The 19,382-nt window shown below is 39.9% G+C and overlaps 1 protein-coding gene across 4 annotated transcripts in view; it reads left to right on the plus strand.

Moving 5' to 3' along the window:
• Positions 1 to 19,059, plus strand: part of shcbp1 (SHC SH2-domain binding protein 1) — a 52,266-nt gene extending 33,207 nt beyond the window's left edge. For all 4 annotated transcript variants that reach the window (XM_070896947.1, XM_070896948.1, XM_070896949.1 and 1 more), the window contains 4 exons: positions 4,326 to 4,444; positions 15,167 to 15,253; positions 16,175 to 16,325; positions 17,848 to 19,059. In XM_070896947.1, the coding sequence (XP_070753048.1) occupies positions 4,326 to 4,444; positions 15,167 to 15,253; positions 16,175 to 16,325; positions 17,848 to 18,203 (713 nt within the window). In that variant the 3' untranslated portion in view covers positions 18,204 to 19,059. The remainder of the gene's footprint in view (positions 1 to 4,325; positions 4,445 to 15,166; positions 15,254 to 16,174; positions 16,326 to 17,847) is intronic.
• The last annotated feature ends 323 nt before the right edge of the window (positions 19,060 to 19,382 follow it).

The raw sequence follows: 19,382 nt of genomic DNA on the forward strand, positions 1-19,382 counted from the left end.
AGCACGCTGTTGGAGAGCTCCCGGTGCTGCAGTAGGTGAGTAGAATGTTAATTTTTTATTTATTGATTTTTTTTTTAAATTTGTTTTTGATTGATTTATTGATCACTTATTATTGATGATGGATCTTTATTTGTAAAAATGAAGTGTTTATTTATTTGTAAACCCCACCTGGGAGGGGGGGGGGGGAGGTTTACAAATAATCTCTCGTTCTCTACGCCTGATTTATAAGTGTAGGCAAGGCTTTTGTGAGCGTACAAAAATCTACACTTATTCCATTCTAAGTTAGTTTGGAGTAAGTTTTCGCTGCCTAAACTTGAAAAACAGGTGTAAGTGGCTGGACACGCCCTCATTTGGAAAAAATAATCTGTTCTAAAATGAAACTATTCTAACTCACTAGAACTGGAGCAAACTAAATGCCGAGAATTGCAATTTCTAAGATGCTCCATTCTAAACTAGTTCCAAAAAAATAGGAGTAACTCAGGCTGAAACTTGAGCCCACAAAGTGAGTTCTCAGGTGACTGAATAGTCCAATACAGGAATTACAGTCTCTGTCACCGGTGGGACAGGCAGTCGTTGAAGGAAAGGATGTGTGGGGAGTCTGGTTTGCCACACGCTCCATCCGCTGCCTGAGTAGTTGCGAGCATATTATATTTGAGACTCTGTCAGTTACATTTTCTTTTTCTGGTTCTTGGACATTGAACAGTCGAACATCTTTGGTTAGGACTTTGGTTTCCTCAGCACTTCTCTACACAGCCTGTCTATCGCCTGACTGCCTGCTCTGCGATGCACATGAAATTGTCTTGGTCTTACATGTATGAATAATATAGATAGATAGATACACAGGCTGATTTTAGTTCCTGTATTACATTAGTAAAAACTCACAGGGTAAGTATGCCGCTTGAGCGAGGGTAAGAGGGCACTGCTGAAAAACCATGTTCAGTTATGGAACCTGGAAATAAATTGTCAATCCAGGTAATTAAATCTATAATTAAGGAAGAAGTTGTATTTATATAACACCTTGCATGACCTCACAACTTCAGCGTTTCACACCCAACAAAGTAATTTTGAAGTTTGGTCACTGTTGTAATGTAATGTAGGGGAACATTTGCACATAGTAAGGTCCCACAACCAGCAGTGGCCAGATGATCTGTTTTAGTGATGTTGCTTGAGGGACAAATATTGACCAGGGCACTGGGTGAATTCCCCCTTTCTATGAATAGTACCACGGAATCTTAGTACCACCTGAGAGGGCAGACATGTCATCTGAAAGACGGCATCTCCGCAGTGCATCTCTCGCTCGGTATTGTACTGAAATGTTTGCCTAGATTATATGCTCAAATCCCAGACTGGGGCTTGAACCCACAATCTCTGACTCCAGCAAGAGTGCAAGCAGTGAGTCAGAGCTGTCACATAAATGCATACAGCACAAACATATTAATTAAAAAAATCAATAAAGTGTTAATATGTGGAAAATGAGAGTGTTAACTTGTGGATAAAATTAGACAATAGACTGATAAGTGTATGATGCTTGAAAAATATGAACAGTTTGATGTGATTATACATGACAAGTGATTTAATCTGGGAAATGTTATGCTTGAATTGGGACTGAGTTTGAAACTTGTCTGGAGCAGGAATTCTGTATAATGGGATTTGATACATTTAGTTTCTACGGTTGAATCAAGCCGATTCATTAAAAGTTGACAGAATTTTCTTCCCTTCTCTTGCACAAATCACTGGCTGCTTTACAGACTGTTCATGATATTTTCAGAAAATTATAATTTATGTGCCTTTCACATTCAGTACTTGTTTTCTTCAAATATCCTGTTTAAGTCTCAATGTTCCTAATGTCATTTTGTTTTAATTTTGAAATCTCTTCCTTGGCAAAAGGGATGATGATTAGATACTTACTGTATATTGTGAAATGTCTTTTGATGATGGTTAGCAATTGAAATCAACTTTGTCAGAATTCATTCCAATTGACTTAATTTACTGCTACATAGATTTCTGGTTTCCCAGTGCTTCAGACATCAGTTCTCACCACCTGGTGGCGTGCTACACCAAGCTGGATGTATGGTTCAGCTAAGATATTTTGGGAATTAAGCCCCAAGCTAAGCAAGTCCAATCCATCAACAATTTGAGGCTAATTTTAAATGACATGTCATGCTAAAGTTCCCACTCACACCTGAAAGTTGACTTAAATGTTAGGCATTCCTAGTATTCAGACTTGTACAACGAATACTGTCAAATTAGAAGCTTCCTATCATTTGCTTTGTAGGTTCTGATCGCAGCAGTTTATACTGCTGGCATTCTTTTATAAGTCTTTAGTGTTTTTCTTCTATTTAAAAAAAAAACAAGTGCAGCATTTTATTGTTTAAATGTTCCCACCAGTTTAAATAGAAATAGCCAGAGTTTGAGCTTGTATGATTAAAGGGCATTAGTTTAAAAAAAAAAATTCTCAGTTTCTATTATTCAAAGAACATTACATTATTGCTCCACTACATATAATTCAGATTAAAATCTCAATGATTTTCATATAACATCAAATAGTGCTCACCACTAAGTTGCTGTCTATTCACAACACTAGCAATTTCTTCTTGAATTTTTATTTACCAAAACTCTATCAACTGACAGTACAAGAAGTTATGTGGTTCGATTGCTTTTTGTAAATAGTATACTGGTATACTGAATCACACCTGCTATTATTCGCTTTCAGTATTTGTATAATCATTCCAATAAATTACTGCACATTATTGGTTTGTAGAAAATAAACTGAGTTGTGAAGGCACCACCATCGCTGTGTCTGTTGGGCACATGGCCTCCCCATGACGGAGGTTGGTGCCGGGTTCAACTTGGGAGGAGCTTGCAAACACTAACCATCAAAGGGCATCGACACACACGCCCGCGCCTGTGTGTCTCTGCTCAAATATTGCCAGAGAAATCGCGTGTTCAGCTACCAGAACGGGACGCACTGCATATTCCTGCACCACAACATTCAGGATTCGAGATGGCGGACGCCCGCTCCAGTACTTATATCGGACCACTACTAGACAAAAGACAGGTGGACGTCTCAGACTCACGAGAATCAGTAGACAGTACAAGTAATAGCAATATAAGTTCTTTATCCCTCAATTCTGGCTGCTTCATTCCAAATGGATCTGAAATACTTATCTGTGTGTATATATAGTACACAAAGACCAATTTTCCCTAATACGTCATCGTGCTATGTTCTGAAATATTGACTTCAAGGTTAGTTGCGCAGTGGTAATTTTTAGGGTCCGAAATATGGAGAGGGGAGAAGTTTGATTTAATTATAAGGGTTCCATTTCTAGATTTTATTTTTAATTTTTGAAAAGTATAAGATTCTGAGGGGGCTTGACAGGGTTAATGCAGAAGGCATGTTTCCCCTCGTGGGGGAATCTGGAACTAGGGGACATAGTTTCAGAATAAGGGGTCACCCATTCAAAACGGAAATTAGGAGGAATTTCTTCTGAGGGTCGTGAATCCTTGGAATTTTCTACCCCAGAGAGCTGTGGAGGCTGGGTCATTGAATATATTTAAGGTGGAGATAGACAAATTTTTGAATGTTAAGGGAACCTAAGGTTATGGGGAGCGGGCAGGAAAGTGCGGTTGAGGCCAAGATCAGATCAGCCATGATCTTATTGAATGGTGGAGCAGGCTCGAGGGGCCAAATGGCCAACTCGTGCTCCTATTTCTTATGTAATTACCACTTCCATCTGCGCTGCCCAAGTTTACAGATGAGAACAGAGTAGTTGAAGAGAAATAATTTGCAGTGTTGTGGGGAAAAAGCTGGGATGTGGGATTAAATTGAAATGCTCTTTCAAAGAGCCGGCATAGGCACAACAGGCCGAGTGGCCTGTTCAATGCTGCAAGATTCTATGATTTGACAGGATGACTTTTTTTTTTCTAACCAACATACAGGTCATAGACTAAAATTTATATTGGGTGTCAGGCAAATGTTAAAAGGTAAACCTAATAGGCCTTTTAAAATGTTTTCTAATGGTTGTGCAGCTAGTCTGAAGATCATTGCTACAAAAAGCTTTGACAATTAAATGTTGGAGGAATATCTATCTTTTCGTGGAATCTTTGCCATCTGCTAAATTATGTCAACCTTTTTTGTGCAGACAATCTGATGTAATTTCATACTTAGTCTATTTTGTCTCATTATAAACCAACTACACTTGAAACACTGAATATTCTGTATAATCAGTGACATACACACAAACTTTGTTATTTAATTTAGACTCTACTGAATAAAGTTAAACAGTTTAAGCTAATTAACAGTTTATTGTATTTTATCTATTTAGGTGTCCGTAAGGGCCAGGCTATTCTGGAGAATTGTGTACTGCAATGTGACACCACAGGAGTCGTATTGAGAACTTCAGCAGAACTGTATATGAAAAATTGTGACCTGTATGGAGCAAAGGTATAGTCTAATAACAAATCTTCAGAATTATAAATATGATGATCTGCAAAAATACTCGAGCAGGGTGACAATCCTTCACGTTTTGGTTTGATTTGGCTTTCTGCATAATGACATGCTAGAATATCAGATTTCTACATGATTAAGGCACATGACTATTCTGAACCTGATCTAAATGCATCAGTTGCACATTCATTATTTCTATAACTAGTCTAAATTTTATAAAAAATCAATTCTTTGTTTTTGTGATTTACATAATTGATCAAAAATACACTTTTCCATGCTTTTCAAGAAATGGCTGCGTTACAATTTTAGCACATCTAGTTATGCTACTATTCTATGGCAGTAAGCTGGGCATTATATAAATATATATAATGTAAAGGGATGTGGTGGACTTGCTGTGGCTGGTAGGATGTGTGTAATAGTGAGGTAGATTGATCTTAATTGATTTTCTTTTTCCCTCTTGGTCATACCATGAGAGGATATACCTGTGAACTTCCCAGTGGCTGGTTTCAGCAGAACTGGTAAATGCTAAGGAATATATTGCCTGCTCGTTTGGTATTAGAATTATACGGGGAAGCCTAAAGGTCTTCATTAACTTTCTTGTGTCTACTTTTATCAAAAAATTGGATTTAAAAACATCTATTTTTCACAACAAAGCAGACCTAAGAAGCACTAATAGAAAAGCAAAATTCTGCGGTTGCTGGAAATTGAAATAAAAACAAAGTGCTGGAAATACTCAGCAGGTCAGGCAGCATATGTGGAGAGAGAAACAAAGTTAACATTTCAGGCTGATGACTTTTCATCAGAACTGGAAAAAGTTAGAGATATAACAGGTTTTAAGCAAGTACAGAGGCTGGGAAAGGCAGGAGGAGAGGAAAAAACAAAAGGGGAAGGTCTGTGATAGGGTTGAAGATGGGAGAGATTAAATGACAAAAGGGATGATGGTGCAGGGCAAAAGGAGATGGTAATGGGACAAGTAAAGAAACACAAGATGGGTCTCGAGGTGTAAATGGCAACAGCAGAATCATCAACAGCTTCTGTCCTCCCAAAAATTGGGGCAATGGTTATAATCTGAAATTGTTTAACTCCATGTTGAGTCTGCCGGAGAAGGCGGTTGTAAAGTGCCTAATCGAAAGATGAGTTGCTGTTCCGCAAGCCAAGAAGCTTCTTGAAAACTCAGTTACGATTTTTAAAATATTTTTTTAAAGCAGCAGTAATATTTTTAAACTAGAAGAAATAAATTATAAATAACTTAATTAATATGAGGGGTGTATCTAGGGTTAATACAGACTTTTGAGGTGAAGAGAGCAATGATTAAAGTTTTATTTTATCTGCCTTTATTGTCATTTTCTTAAAGATTATGGGCTAGAAATTGATCAAAAGCCGCCACCGCCCGGTTACTGCCCAAAATACTGCTAAGATTCTGCAATTAACGCCGGCGGAAAATCGATGAAGAAATAGGGGAAAAAATGCCCGGCGGGAAAAATGGGCGTTCCACGTGGATTCTTGGCCAATAAACGCAATCCTGGTCAAATTAAGTCCGAGGCTAGAGTCAGACCTAGGAAACGTGGTAGGGGGGGTGGGGAACACAAAAAATATTTTTTCAAAAAATAAAACATTGGAAAACATTCAGAGGACCCTTTTCCACTGAATCGCTGCAAAAGAATTAAAACAAAACGTTAACTTACTGTTGGGGTAAAAAGAAGACTTTTCTTCAAGTTGGACTCCCTGATATAATGAATCTACACCTGCCCGTTAATGTGACCACGGAATCACTCGGACGAAACCTCGGTTTAACCGGTCTTTATTCAAGCATGCAGGGAAAGAGTTCAGTAATGAACCTTCGAAATACAAGGGTTTCTACAAGCATAGTTATACAGATTTTCCTCCTACAAAACTTCTATTGGCCTGCAGCTTATCAGCGGAGCTTCATTGATTCGTAGACCCTTATCAGACTGACTGCTGAGTGATTTCCCAACCTGTCCATCTCCCATCACATGTCATCCTTCTGGAATGTGTTGTTCAGTGGTGTCAACTTTGCCTCAGTTCCTCATGACATGTTGATTATTAACCTTGTTTCCCAAGGTTTGCTATCTTCCCAAACACTTGGTTTCTTATCCTGTTCCCAAGAGAACTCCAGTCAAAACTTTCTAGTTCTCATGCATGCAGCTGCTGCTACAACCTATGTTTCCTCGACTACTGACTCCCTACTGTCCATGGTAGCTGTTGTTCCCTTAAATATACTGAATATATAAATTTCCATTTTCTATCTGTCTGTACTAAAGGTTAACACAATTGATGGTTCATTTACCATCAAGCTTTGCTGCTTAGCAAGCTTTGCTGCTTAACCTTTCTCCCCAAAAAAACAGTTGTAAATGAGTGTTATAAGCGTGCTTTACATACATAAGCGAGTTTTACATACAATCTGTCAATAGGCGATATATTACAATACCTACCGTGAGGTGGAGGAACTCCCGATTCCTCACAACCTCCTAATACTGATGAGCCCTATAATCTGGACCATTTTGTCTGTCCGATCAATTCACTACCTTCAGTATCCACTTTATTGACCATCTGTATCCCCTTACAATACTCTACCACCTTACATTTAATTTTTTTGCAAGGTATCATACCTACAGTCCATCGAAAGGCTGCTCCAACTGGGCGTTTCTTTTTCAAGAAATACGGATCACCGCTCCCGCCAAACTTGGGTGGGAGCGGTTTTCCCAGCGTTGCACGCCAACAGTCCGCTCCCCAGCGATATTTTGAAAGCACTGGCGTAAGGTTTTGATGAAATTCCCACCGATGAAACACCGCCAAAAACAAGGAATTACTGCCAAGAAACGCAGTGGTAGGCTGATGAAATTCAGGCCCTTTATCTTTTAAAAGTACAGTGGAACCTCTATCATCATCACTGATTATTTGCCCGAATTTCACCTTGTCTGATACAATGAATTTACATTGTATTTCTTTAGTTTTTATTTCATCATTTCTTTATTTGTAACATAGATGTCTTCATTCATATGCATAGGGTATTACAGTACCATATAGTAACACCAAAGTTTAGGCCCACTTATTGGCCCCAAGTTTCCACACGCGGCAAAACAGGCACCCCTCCGAGCTGGGCGCCCGTTTTTTGTGCCGAAAATGGCGCCTGAAAAAAAAGCCGCTATTCTCGAGCGCCTTGCAGCTTGGCGCGGAGCCTACCACTTGCGCCTTTTTTGTAAGTAGGAGGGGCGGGTACAATTTAAATGAGTTTTTTTCGTGCCGGCAACGCTGCGCATGCGCGTTGGAGCGTTCGTGCACGCGCAGTGTGAAGGAAACATTGGCACTCGGCCATTTTTAAAAGTGCTGCAGAAAAAGTGAAAATTTGTTCATTGAACCCTTGCAAAGGCTTGTATTTTAATTTTCTTGATATTTCTGTGTGTGAGGGTGAGGGAGTGCATTCTGTAATTAAAGATAGACTGTGATAAATGGGACACATGTACTTGTTTGAGACTATTCAAATTCTTTGTAGCTGTTCAATTTTTAAAATTTTTTAATAAAACCACATTGCCCTTCCATCATCAGCACTGAGGCTTCTTGCAGCTTTCTCCCTCTGCCGTCCGTCGGGCCCGACGGCAAACGGCTGCCTCAAGTAATGAGGCTTCCTGCAGCCTTCTCCCTGTCTCCCCCCCCACCCCCCCCCGCCGTCGGGAAAGGCTGCCTCAAGTAATGAGGCTTCCTGCAGCCTTCTCCCTGCTGTCGGTCGGTCCCGACGGCAAACCGCTGCCTGAAAGGCCTGCCTGAAGCACTTTCACACAGGTAGGAACATGGTTTATTTAATCTTTTCTTTGCTTATAAATTTTTATTCAGGTTGGATTTATTTGTATAATATTTGTATAAGTATAACTAAGGATTTATTGTAGAATGTAATGACTTCCCTTCCCCTCCCCCCCACACCTTGTTCCCGATGCCTAATTTGTAACTTGCGCCTGATTTTTTAATGTGTAGACAAGGTTTTTTCAAGCCTACAAAAATCTTCTTGCTCCATTCTAAGTTAGTTTGGAGTACGTTTTCACTGGAAACTTTCAAATCAGGCGTCAGTGGCCGGACACGCCCCCTTTTGGAAAAAAAAATTCTGTTCAAAAGTGAAACTGTTCTACCTGACTAGAACTGCAGAAAACTTAAATGTAGAGAATTCCGATTTCTAAGATACTCCGTTCTCCACCAGTTGCTCTTAAAAAGATCAGGAGCAAATCATGTGGAAACTTGGGGCCATTATCTCCACTGCAGTTGTGATTGCAGTGCTACCAAACATGTTTTACTTTTAATCAAAATTAACCAATGGTTTTTGCCCAATCATGCTCCATAGCACACGGCCTTATTTCCTCTCTTCAGAGTTCAATTACTGCTTTTTAAAAAAAAACACTTTTGTGACTACAGAATATATCTTAAGTTGAATATAGTGATTTTTGCTTTAAACTTGATTACTTTAAAGAAATGTGATTTAAAATGTCATTTTCATTTGGCAGTGAGGCAGCAGAATATTCATAATTAAAATCATGTTCTCAATTTTAATCGCGTCATTTGAGGCAATGCAAAATTAAGTTTTGAACTAAACTCATTGTGTCAACTTGTCTTTTACAGCATTGTGCTTTCTGTGAATATTTTCTCAAGTTAGAATTTTAAGCTGTAATGATCATCGGACCATCGGACGTGGCTCCAGGATGATCAGGGCTGGGAACTCAACATCCAGGGTTATTCAACATTCAGGAAGGATAGAAAAAAAGGAAAAGGAGGTGGGGTAGCATTGCTGGTTGAGGAGGAGATTAATGCAATAGTTAGGAAGGACATTAGCTTGGATGATGTGGAATCTATATGGGTAGAGCTGCAGAACACCAAAGGGCAAAAAGCGTTAGTGGGAGTTGTGTACAGACCTCCAAACAGTAGTAGTGATGTTGGGGAGGGCATCAAACAGGAAATTAGGGGTGCATGCAATAAAGGTGCAGCAGTTATAATGGGTGACTTTAATATGCACATAGATTGGGCTAACCAAACTGGAAGCAATACGGTGGAGGAGGATTTCCTGGAGTGCATAAGGGATGGTTTTCTTGACCAATATGTTGAGGAACCAACTAGGGGGGAGGCCATCTTAGACTGGGTGTTGTGTAATGAGAGAGGATTAATTAGCAATCTCGTTGTGTGAGGCCCCTTGGGGAAGAGTGACCATAATATGGTGGAATTCTGCATTAGGATGGAGAATGAAACAGTTAATTCAGAGATCATGGTCCAGAACTTAAAGAAGGGTAACTTTGAAGGTATGAGGGTGAATTGGCTAGGATAGATTGGCGAATGATACTTAAGGGGTTGACTGTGGATGGGCAATGACAGACATTTAGAGACCGCATGGATGAACTACAACAATTGTACATTCCTGTCTGGCATAAAAATAAAAAAGGGAAGGTGGCTATCAAGGGAAATCAGGGATAGTATTAAAGCCAAGGAAGTGGCATACAAATTGGCCAGAAATAGCAGCGAACCCGGGGACTGGGAGAAATTTAGAACTCAGCAGAGGAGGACAAAGGGCTTGATTAGGGCAGGGAAAATGGAGTAAGAGAAGAAGCTTGCAGGGAACATTAAGACGGATTGCAAAAGTTTCTATAGATATGTAAAGAGAAAAAGGTTAGTAAAGACAAACGTAGGTCCCCTGCAGTCAGAATCAGGGGAAGTCATAACGGGGAACAAAGAAATGGCAGACCAATTGAACAAGTACTTTGGTTCGGTATTCACTAGGGAGGATATAAAAGGGGTCAGAGGGTCTAGTAAGGAGGAGGAACTGAGGGAAATCCTTATTAGTCGGGAAATTGTGTTGGGGAAATTGATGGGATTGAAGGCCGATAAATCCCCAGGGCCTGATGGACTGCATCCCAGAGTACTTAAGGAGGTGGCCTTGGAAATAGCGGATGCACTGACAGTCATTTTCCAACATTCCATTGACTCTGGATCAGTTCCTATCGAGTGGAGGGTAGCCAATGTAACCCCACTTTTTAAAAAAGGAGGGAGAGAGAAAACAGGGAATTATAGACTGGTCAGCCTGACCTCAGTAGTGGGTAAAATGATGGAATCAATTATTAAGGATGTCATAGCAGCGCATTTGGAAAGAGGTGACATGATAGGTCTAAGTCAGCATGGATTTGTGAAAGGGAAATCATGCTTGACAAATCTTCTGGAATTTTTTGAGGATGTTTCCAGTAGAGTTGACAAGGGAGAACCAGTTGATGTGGTATATTTGGACTTTCAGAAGGCTTTCGACAAGGTCCCACACGAGATTAATGTGCAAAGTTAAAGCACATGAAATTGGAGGTAGTGTGCTGACATGGATTGAGAACTGGTTGTCAGGCAGGAAGCAAAGAGTAGGAGTAAATGGGTACTTTTCAGAATGGCAGGCAGTGACTAGTGGGGTACCGCAAGGTTCTGTGCTGGGGCCCCAGCTGTTTACATTGTACATTAATGATTTAGACGAGGGGATTAAATGTAGTATCTCCAAATTTGCGGATGACACTAAGTTGGGTGGCAGTGTGAGCTGTGAGGAGGATGCTATGACACTGCAGAGTGACTTGGATAGGTTAGGTGAGTGGGCAAATGCATGGCCGATTAAGTATAATGTGGATAAATGTGAGGTTATCCACTTTGGTGGTAAAAACAGAGAGACAGACTATTATCTGAATGGTGACAGATTAGGAAAAGGGGAGATGCAACGAGACCTGGGTGTCATGGTACATCAGTCATTGAAGGTTGGCATGCAGGTACAGCAGGCGGTTAAGAAAGCAAATGGCATGTTGGCCTTCATAGCGAGGGGATTTGAGTACAGGGGCAGGGAGGCGTTGCTACAGTTGTACAGAGCCTTGGTGAGACCCCACCTGGAGTATTGTGTACAGTTTTAGTCTCCTAACTTGAGGAAGGACATTCTTGCTATTGAGGGAGTGCAGCGAAGGTTCACCAGACTGATTCCCGGGATGGCGGGACTGACCTATCAAGAAAGACTGGATCAACTGGGCTTGTATTCACTGGAGTTCAGAAGAATGAGAGGGGACCTCAGAGAAACGTTTAAAATTCTGATGGGTTTAGACAGGTTAGATGCAGGAAGAATGTTCCCAATGTTGGGGAAGTCCAGAACCAGGGGTCACAGTCTAAGGATAAGGGGTAAGCCATTTAGGACCGAGATGAGGAGAAACTTCTTAACCCAGAGAGTGGTGAACCTGTGGAATTCTCTACCACAGAAAGTTGTTGAAGCCAATTCACTAAATATATTCAAAAAGGAGTTAGATGAAGTCCTTACTACTAGGGGGATCAAGGGGTATGGTGAGAAAGCAGGAATGGGGTACTGAAGTGCATGTTCAGCCATGAACTCATTGAATGGTGATGCAGGCTAGAAGGGCCGAATGGCCTACTCCTGCACCAATTTTCTATGTTTCTATGTAAGCCTGCCTCATCCAGACTTGATACCACTACATTCACAAGTCACCCACTCCCTAGCCATGCTTCCTCCTGGGAGAGGAAAACAAACGAGGTCAATTCAGGATAACTGAGGAAATTACTCTGACAATCCAACATAATTGCAACAAGCTAGCAGCTTACCGTCTAACTGGATGTGTCTTTTTTGTTTCGGGAACTTGTCAAGTTCTCTTTTTTAAAGGACTGCTGCAACTCCATTCTCCCCCACCCTCACATTTCTTGGTAGTTTACAAAACATAAAAATAATTCTAATGTCTGAAGCTGTTACATTTCCTGTGAAAAATCTTGTCAGTTGTTCCTACTGGGGTGAAAGAAGACTTCTCCTCTTCAAGGTGGATTCCCTGAAATAAGGAATCGACACCGGCCCTTATAACGACCATGGAATCAATCCGACGAAACCTGGGATTCACTTCTCCAATCTTTATTCAAGCATATGCAGGGGAAGCATTCCAGACCTAACCGCCTAGGAATGAACCTTCAATGAACGATAGTTTCACACACAGTTATACAGTTTCCGAGGCGTGCTGGCCTCGTGCTCACTATTCTACGGCCACCGGTTGGCTTACAACTGATCAGCGGCGCTACATTGATTCATTAACCATTATCAGACTGGCTGCTGAGTGGTTCGTAACCTCTCCATCTCCCATAGCATGTGGAGCTGATCTCAGTCTATTGGAATGTGTTGTTCCACAGTCTTGACCTTGCTCTGGATTTTCCAGCTTGGTCTGCAGTTTTTAAAGATAAACACATACAAACATAGAAATTTACAGCGCAGAAGGAGGCCATTTTGGCCCATCGTGTCCGCGCCGGCCGACAAAGAGCCGCACGGCCCTTGATCAGCAGCACTAAAGGTTACATATAAACCTATGAACAATGACGGAAAGGCAAAGAGCACCCAGCCCAACTAGTCCACCTCACGCAACTGCGACACCCCTTATACTGAAAACATCTACATTCCACCCCAACCGGAGCCACGTGATCGCCTGGGAGAGGCAAAAACCAGATTTAAAAACCCAGGTCAATTTAGCGAGAAAAAACCTGGGAAAATTCCCCTCACCCATCCAGGCGATCGAAACTAATTCAGGAGATCATCCCGGCCGTATTCGATTCCCTGCCATTATATCTGCCCCATCCAACAAAAGGTCATCCAGTCTAATCCCAATTACCAGCTCTAGGTACACACAAGCAAAGCTACTCCCTTTAACCTGATTCCGTGCCATTCACTTATGCTTCTTACTTAAGTGTACTTTTTACTCCCTTGCATTCCAATGTTGGGCATCAGCTTGATACGTACAAACTGCACACAAGTTCTGAAGTATAATTTCTAACGGACCATCATAATTGGCTATAATAAAAACAGAAAATGCTGGGAATACTCACCAGGTCGGGCAACATCTGTGAAGAGAGAAACAATTAACATTTCAGATCGATAACCTTTTGTATCATAGAAACATAGAAAATAGGTGCAGGAGTCGGCCATTCGGCCCTTCTAGCCTGCACCGCCATTCAATGAGTTCATGGCTGAACATGCAACTTCAGTACCCCATTCCTGCTTTCTCGCCATACCCCTTGATCCCCCTAGTAGTAAGGACTTCATCTAACTCCCTTTTGAATATATTTAGTGAATTGGCCTCAACAACTTTCTGTGGTAGAGAATTCCACAGGTTCACCACTCTCTGGGTGAAGAAGTTTCTCCTCATCTCGGTCCTAAATGGCTTATCCTTAGACTGTGACCCCTGGTTCTGGACTTCCCCAACATTGGGAACATTCTTCCTGCATTTAACCTGTCTAAACCCGTCAGAATTTTAAACGTTTCTATGAGGTCCCCTCTCATTCTTCTGAACTCCAGTGAATACAAGCCCAGTTGATCCAGTCTTTCTTGATAGGTCAGTCCCACCATCCCGGGAATCAGTCTGGTGAACCTTCGCTGCGCTCCTTCAATAGCAAGAATGTCCTTCCTCAAGTTAGGAGTCCAAAACTGTACACAATACTCCAGGTGTGGCCTCACCAAGGCCCTGTACAACTGTAGCAACACCTCCCTGCCCCTGTACTCAAATCCCCTCGCTATGAAGGCCAACATGCCATTTGCTTTCTTAACCGCCTGCTGTACCTGCATGCCAATCTTCAATCATAATTGGCTAATGTCTAAGTAGGTTTCATATTAATGGGGAAAATGATTGACTCCCAAAAATATTTTTCAAGAAATCACTAAAAAAGAGTTTGACATGATGAAGCTGAACACTTAAGCCACCATTAATGAAATATATTGTGCAACAAATTCCCAATGAAGGGTTTAATGTTACCCTTAAATTAAATTACAGGTAAATCTAGTTAGTACATTTTTTTCAGATGTACTACAATTGAGGAATTATGGCTACAGAGAATATATATTGCTTTTTCTAGCTGCAAAGCATTCATCCTGATCCAGTGAACATGGAACAGTGTTTTATGAATTGCATCTTTCGATTAATTAAGATCATTTTTATCTTGCAGATCTTTTAAGAAGCATTCAGTATTTAATCCTTTTACACAGTTGTCTCAAAATTACTTTGGCTCCTGGCATAATCATTATTTTTGCCAATAAAAATAACTCGTATTTTGTACAATTTAAAAAAAAAAAAAATTGGAAGGGGATGGATTTATTTGAAGCTATCACGAAAGGTCTTTGTGAACAACTGTTCTGTTAATGCTACCTCTTGCTTTCTACAGGCTTCTTCTGAATTGTGGAGGAATGAATGAGATTTTGAAAATTAGGGAAATTCAATTTAACTCCGTAATAGCAATCTGTTTAAAGCTAGTGACTGTAAAACTATCTGGCACATAGTTTAATTTAAGTGGTCAAGTAAGAACTGGATCTTAGCAAAAAAACAAACGGTTTGGTAATGTCTTTTTTCCAAAGTCAAAAAATAAAGAAACTGGATGAAGTAAATGAGAATAGAGATAAAGAACAATATTAACTTTGGTAGAACTGCTTAGCTGGCAGTATTTATTGAGGCCAATGTATTTAGACATATTAATGAAATAAGATGTAATAATTCTTGGTGCTAAATTATTGGTTATTGTAACTTGGAAAGGAAGTGTGAGAATTAAAAGTTTGGTTGCAGCTAATGTGGGAAATTTGCTGTAACTGTCCTTGAATGTATGTATCATGGAGAGGATTGGTAAAAACACCAATTTACATGGAAGATTAACAGGAAAAGGACTAAAATGTTGGGTATTCAACAGGGGGCAGGCCTTGAAATTTACCCCAGCAGCACGTGTGAGCTGTTTGGCAATGATATACATCACTGCAAGGAAGGAATACTCATTAAGGTAAGCCCAATAGTACTTAGCAATGTAAACAAAACAAGAACAGTAGCCATTTGCATTTATATAGTGCCTTCAATTTTAAAAAAACAGCGTAATGCTCTTCCACAGAATAGAAATAGATGAGGAAACAAAAGCCAAGCCAGCAAGGGTGACCAAAAGCTTGGTCAAAAAGATAGGCTTGGAGGGCTTTCAGGGCGAGAGGTGCACACAGAGCTTTGGCAATTAACCAATGGGGAATAGAAATAGCTTCATATAAGTGAGGATACTGTTGAAATGATGCCGAGTAATTATAGCAAGACATTAGTATTACATAAAAATTATGCTAAAGCTAACCTAGGATGGGTCAGTACTGTATTTGGATTATATAGTTGTATTCATTTTTTTAAAGCTTTGGCATGTTTTCAAGTTGTGTGGTTAGATGTTCAAATAATTTCTGTTACTGGTGAATGTTTACATTTTTGCTAAATGGGAGTTAAATATTCTGAGGTAAATTTTCAACTTGCTACTTGGGCATAACATTTTCTTTGTGGATTGGCAGCCTGTTAGAGAGAATTTTCATATCCGTCCATTTCAATCGGGTGGTTTCTATAACGGCTGTTTTACGCCCTGGTGGCAAATTGAAAATCTACCCCAGTATTTTTTTGAAATACCCTATTCAAATATTGAACCTGCTACTGAAGGAATTTCTTTTACTGATCTTTGTTAAAACTAGTAATCTCCCCAGGACTGTAAGGCAGAGATCGCATCTAATGTGGGTGGAGGAGGGAGAAAGGCAAAGAGATGCACACATATCCATACTGTGCTTGATAATGGTATTTTAGCATGTGTAAGAAAGCGTCCTACAACCAGGTGTAACCTGTATGTGCGTCATAAAACTCTTCACGAATACCAAGGTAACTCATTTGTACTTGACATTTGTTGCAGAATTTCATGGAACAACTATATGATATGCCCAAAATAACCATGATGAACAATCTGATTCATAACCACGAAGACTACGGTATCACAATGACCAAATTTGCAATACACTTTACAAAAAAGAAAGCTCCTTTTGCAATTATAATGCAATCCGCAAGTAAGTGGAAAAGAATTCTTCTAAATTGGTTTATTTTTGTTAAGTTTGTTACTATGTGCTCTGAATCAGGAATAAAGGAATACGGGTTGAACCTCTCTTATCTGGTACTCTTTTAACCGGCAACCTCCCTTGTCTGCATCATTCCCGGTGGGGGTCGCGACCTGCACTGTATCCTGGGGCTGGCTGCTCCTCTTCTCCCTACTGCCTCTGGCGTTCCCTCCTCGGTCAGGTCGGAGCGTTGTCAGCAGTACCCAGTAAGTTTTTAATGTAATGGTTCATTTCGGGCGGAGGCATCAACTCTCGGAGCAGCAGGGTCGATGTGTATCTGTGGGGAACATCGGTGAAGTGTCGCCATGGGCTGCAGGTCAGCCGAGAAAGATAGTCAGTGTTTTACAGCGGAATATAAATCCTTCCAATTGATGTAAAGTCCAATGTGTGATCTTGCGAGTTTGTTTTAGATGAGCAATCGTCATTGTTTTAAGCATTAGTTCAGAGAACCTGCAATACTTCAGTCGACTTTATCCTCAACAACAAAACATGCCTAATCGTCTATCAGTTTTTAAATTATTTTTTAAAAATTTGTTTAAAACTGATATTGACGATTAGGCACATTCTACCCTGCCAGCAGCGGTAAGTTAGAAAAGCTGCAAAAAAGGTAAGTGAAAGTATTTATTTTTTTGCAGCGATTAGTTAGTTACGGTTCTTGTTAATGTTTTTGGAATGCATTTTTGAATTATTATTATTATTTTCTTCCCCTCCCAAGGCCTCTCGCAGCGCTCCTGGCCTCGCACTAAATTGGCGAAGATCGCGTATTTGCGTCGCGAGCACTTGTGCAATATCTCCTTTGCGATACTCCCCTTCGTAGACGCAAAGACAGAAAGTTAGGCCTTAAATGGTTAGCACCATGAAAATGTTAATTTTCATGTATTGCTTGCGTTTTCGCCTGAAAATCCAGCCCCTTGTGCCTCCACCTATAGATCTCCATTTTGCTTCCTAATCAGCCCGACCGCTTCTCTGACAACCCTTTTACTGGTGATATGTCTGCCAATCTATTCTTGTACTGTCTCTGCCCCTCTTATTTCCTTTTTCACTTCTCTACTTTTTATATTCAGCCTGATTCTCCCTTGTATTATCAAGCTGACATATATCATACACCCCCTTCTCTGGAATTGTCTACCTTAACACTATTGTGGTCACAGCATCACCACAAGGACTGCAACACTACCTTTTCAGGGTAACTAAGGATGGCCTTGCCATTGTTACCCACCTTGGATATGTCTCAATAGTGTTTACCAAATTATTTCCCCACAACGCTGCAATAGTTGCAGAATGTTTATCTGGAAATATAAGTTGAAGTACTGTTCACACCCCCCTACTGACCAGTGTCAAAGCCAGCTCCGTTAGTAAAAAGAGAATTAAATCAATAACACATTGCTATGGCACTCTATCTGTAGCCAGAAAATTGTATAATATGCAGAATAAAAGGCCTGAATATTTATCTTACTGACTTTGTATCTTTTAGGTGATGCAGAGCAAAAATCAAATCCACAGAGTGACTTCAATGAACACAATTTGGAATTAAATTCTGACTGTTGTGGAACACAAAATATACCGCATTTATTAATTGAGGAATGTAGTTCTAACAAATGCGAACAAACTGTTGTATTGAATCCTTTTAACATTGCTGAATGTGATGAAGCTGTAACAATAGAACTCATTTCTACTTCTGCAACAAAGAGGGAACATTCCAGAAGTAGATTAAATGAGACGCTAGATTCTGAGGTGAATGACTTAATGTCTCCAGAAATGTTTCCATCCATTGTGGGCAATCATTTTAAGAAAAATGGAAAAGGAAGTTTTGGAATTGTGTACTGTTAACACCATTGTCATGCATATAAACCCTGATGTATAAAATACATTTGTACATAATTTTAAAAGCAGCTGCATAACTTAGTATTTTTCATCAGCTTAAAATTAAGTTATACATTTATATATGTAAAATAACAATCACAATGGCAAGCAAACGATTGGACAATTGGTGGAATTCTTTTGAGTCCTACATTCTAAGGATGTTCTCAATAGTAAGAGTGTATTTAATCAGGTTTGTCATTGTTCCAGCTCAGAACCTATTTGTTCAATTATTGCCAATTAATAATTGTGTAGTGTTGGTCATTTAGAAATACATTCCCATAACCTGCAGAAAGACACTTGTTGCTCTGTCACAATTCAATTAACTGAGTAAAATATAACTTCTAAATGTAAGGTTTATAGTAGTGGGTTATGCTTTGTATTCACGATTTTTCACATGCCACTACTGGAGCTTATTGACTCCCAAAACATGCAGTTATTGTGTAAATCCCAAGAACCCCTTGGCGACCCTCTTTCTTCCCCCACCCCACCCAAATACCCTGACATGCTCAACAAGCCAGCTTATTTCTGCACCTTCATTAATTTCTGTCCTTTTTTATTTTCACCACTGTTCATCTACCTTAATTCTTTCCTCACCCCTACTTTTCATTCGAGTTCAGGACAGCTATGTTATAGAAAATGAATAGCTCCAACCAACACAGCTTGTGGCTGGCTGTGTTTTCTTGTCACTCCATGGTTTATTTTCGATTATCCACTTTTAAATAATTAGCTTCTATTTAATATACTTGCTTTGTACCAAGTTGTGAACTTTATTATTTGTTTTGTTGAATGAAGAAAGATGCTTGATAATTTCACCAGGTTGAATCATGTAACTACATCAATATTGAATTGATGCCTATTTCACTGTTTTATAAAGTGCATTGAATTGTAAGATAAAATTGAGAATAAACACAAGAATACAAATATTTTATGCAGTATTTATGCTATATTTGCAAATGGGGCTTACTTAATTCGCGTTTTCAACAGAATAACTTTTTCATCTCCTTTCTCACTTTTTTCAGTTCTTGCCACTACCATTTGCAATTAATGACTAATCTTTATTGAACATTACTGGGATCCTTATTCCAAACAAAACCTAATTACACTGCAAGCAGTTTTAATTAAATATCTAATTGGCTTCCTTTTAGA

This window comes from Pristiophorus japonicus, chromosome 13 (assembly GCF_044704955.1).
Source record: "Pristiophorus japonicus isolate sPriJap1 chromosome 13, sPriJap1.hap1, whole genome shotgun sequence".
Classification (NCBI taxonomy): domain Eukaryota; kingdom Metazoa; phylum Chordata; class Chondrichthyes; family Pristiophoridae; genus Pristiophorus; species Pristiophorus japonicus.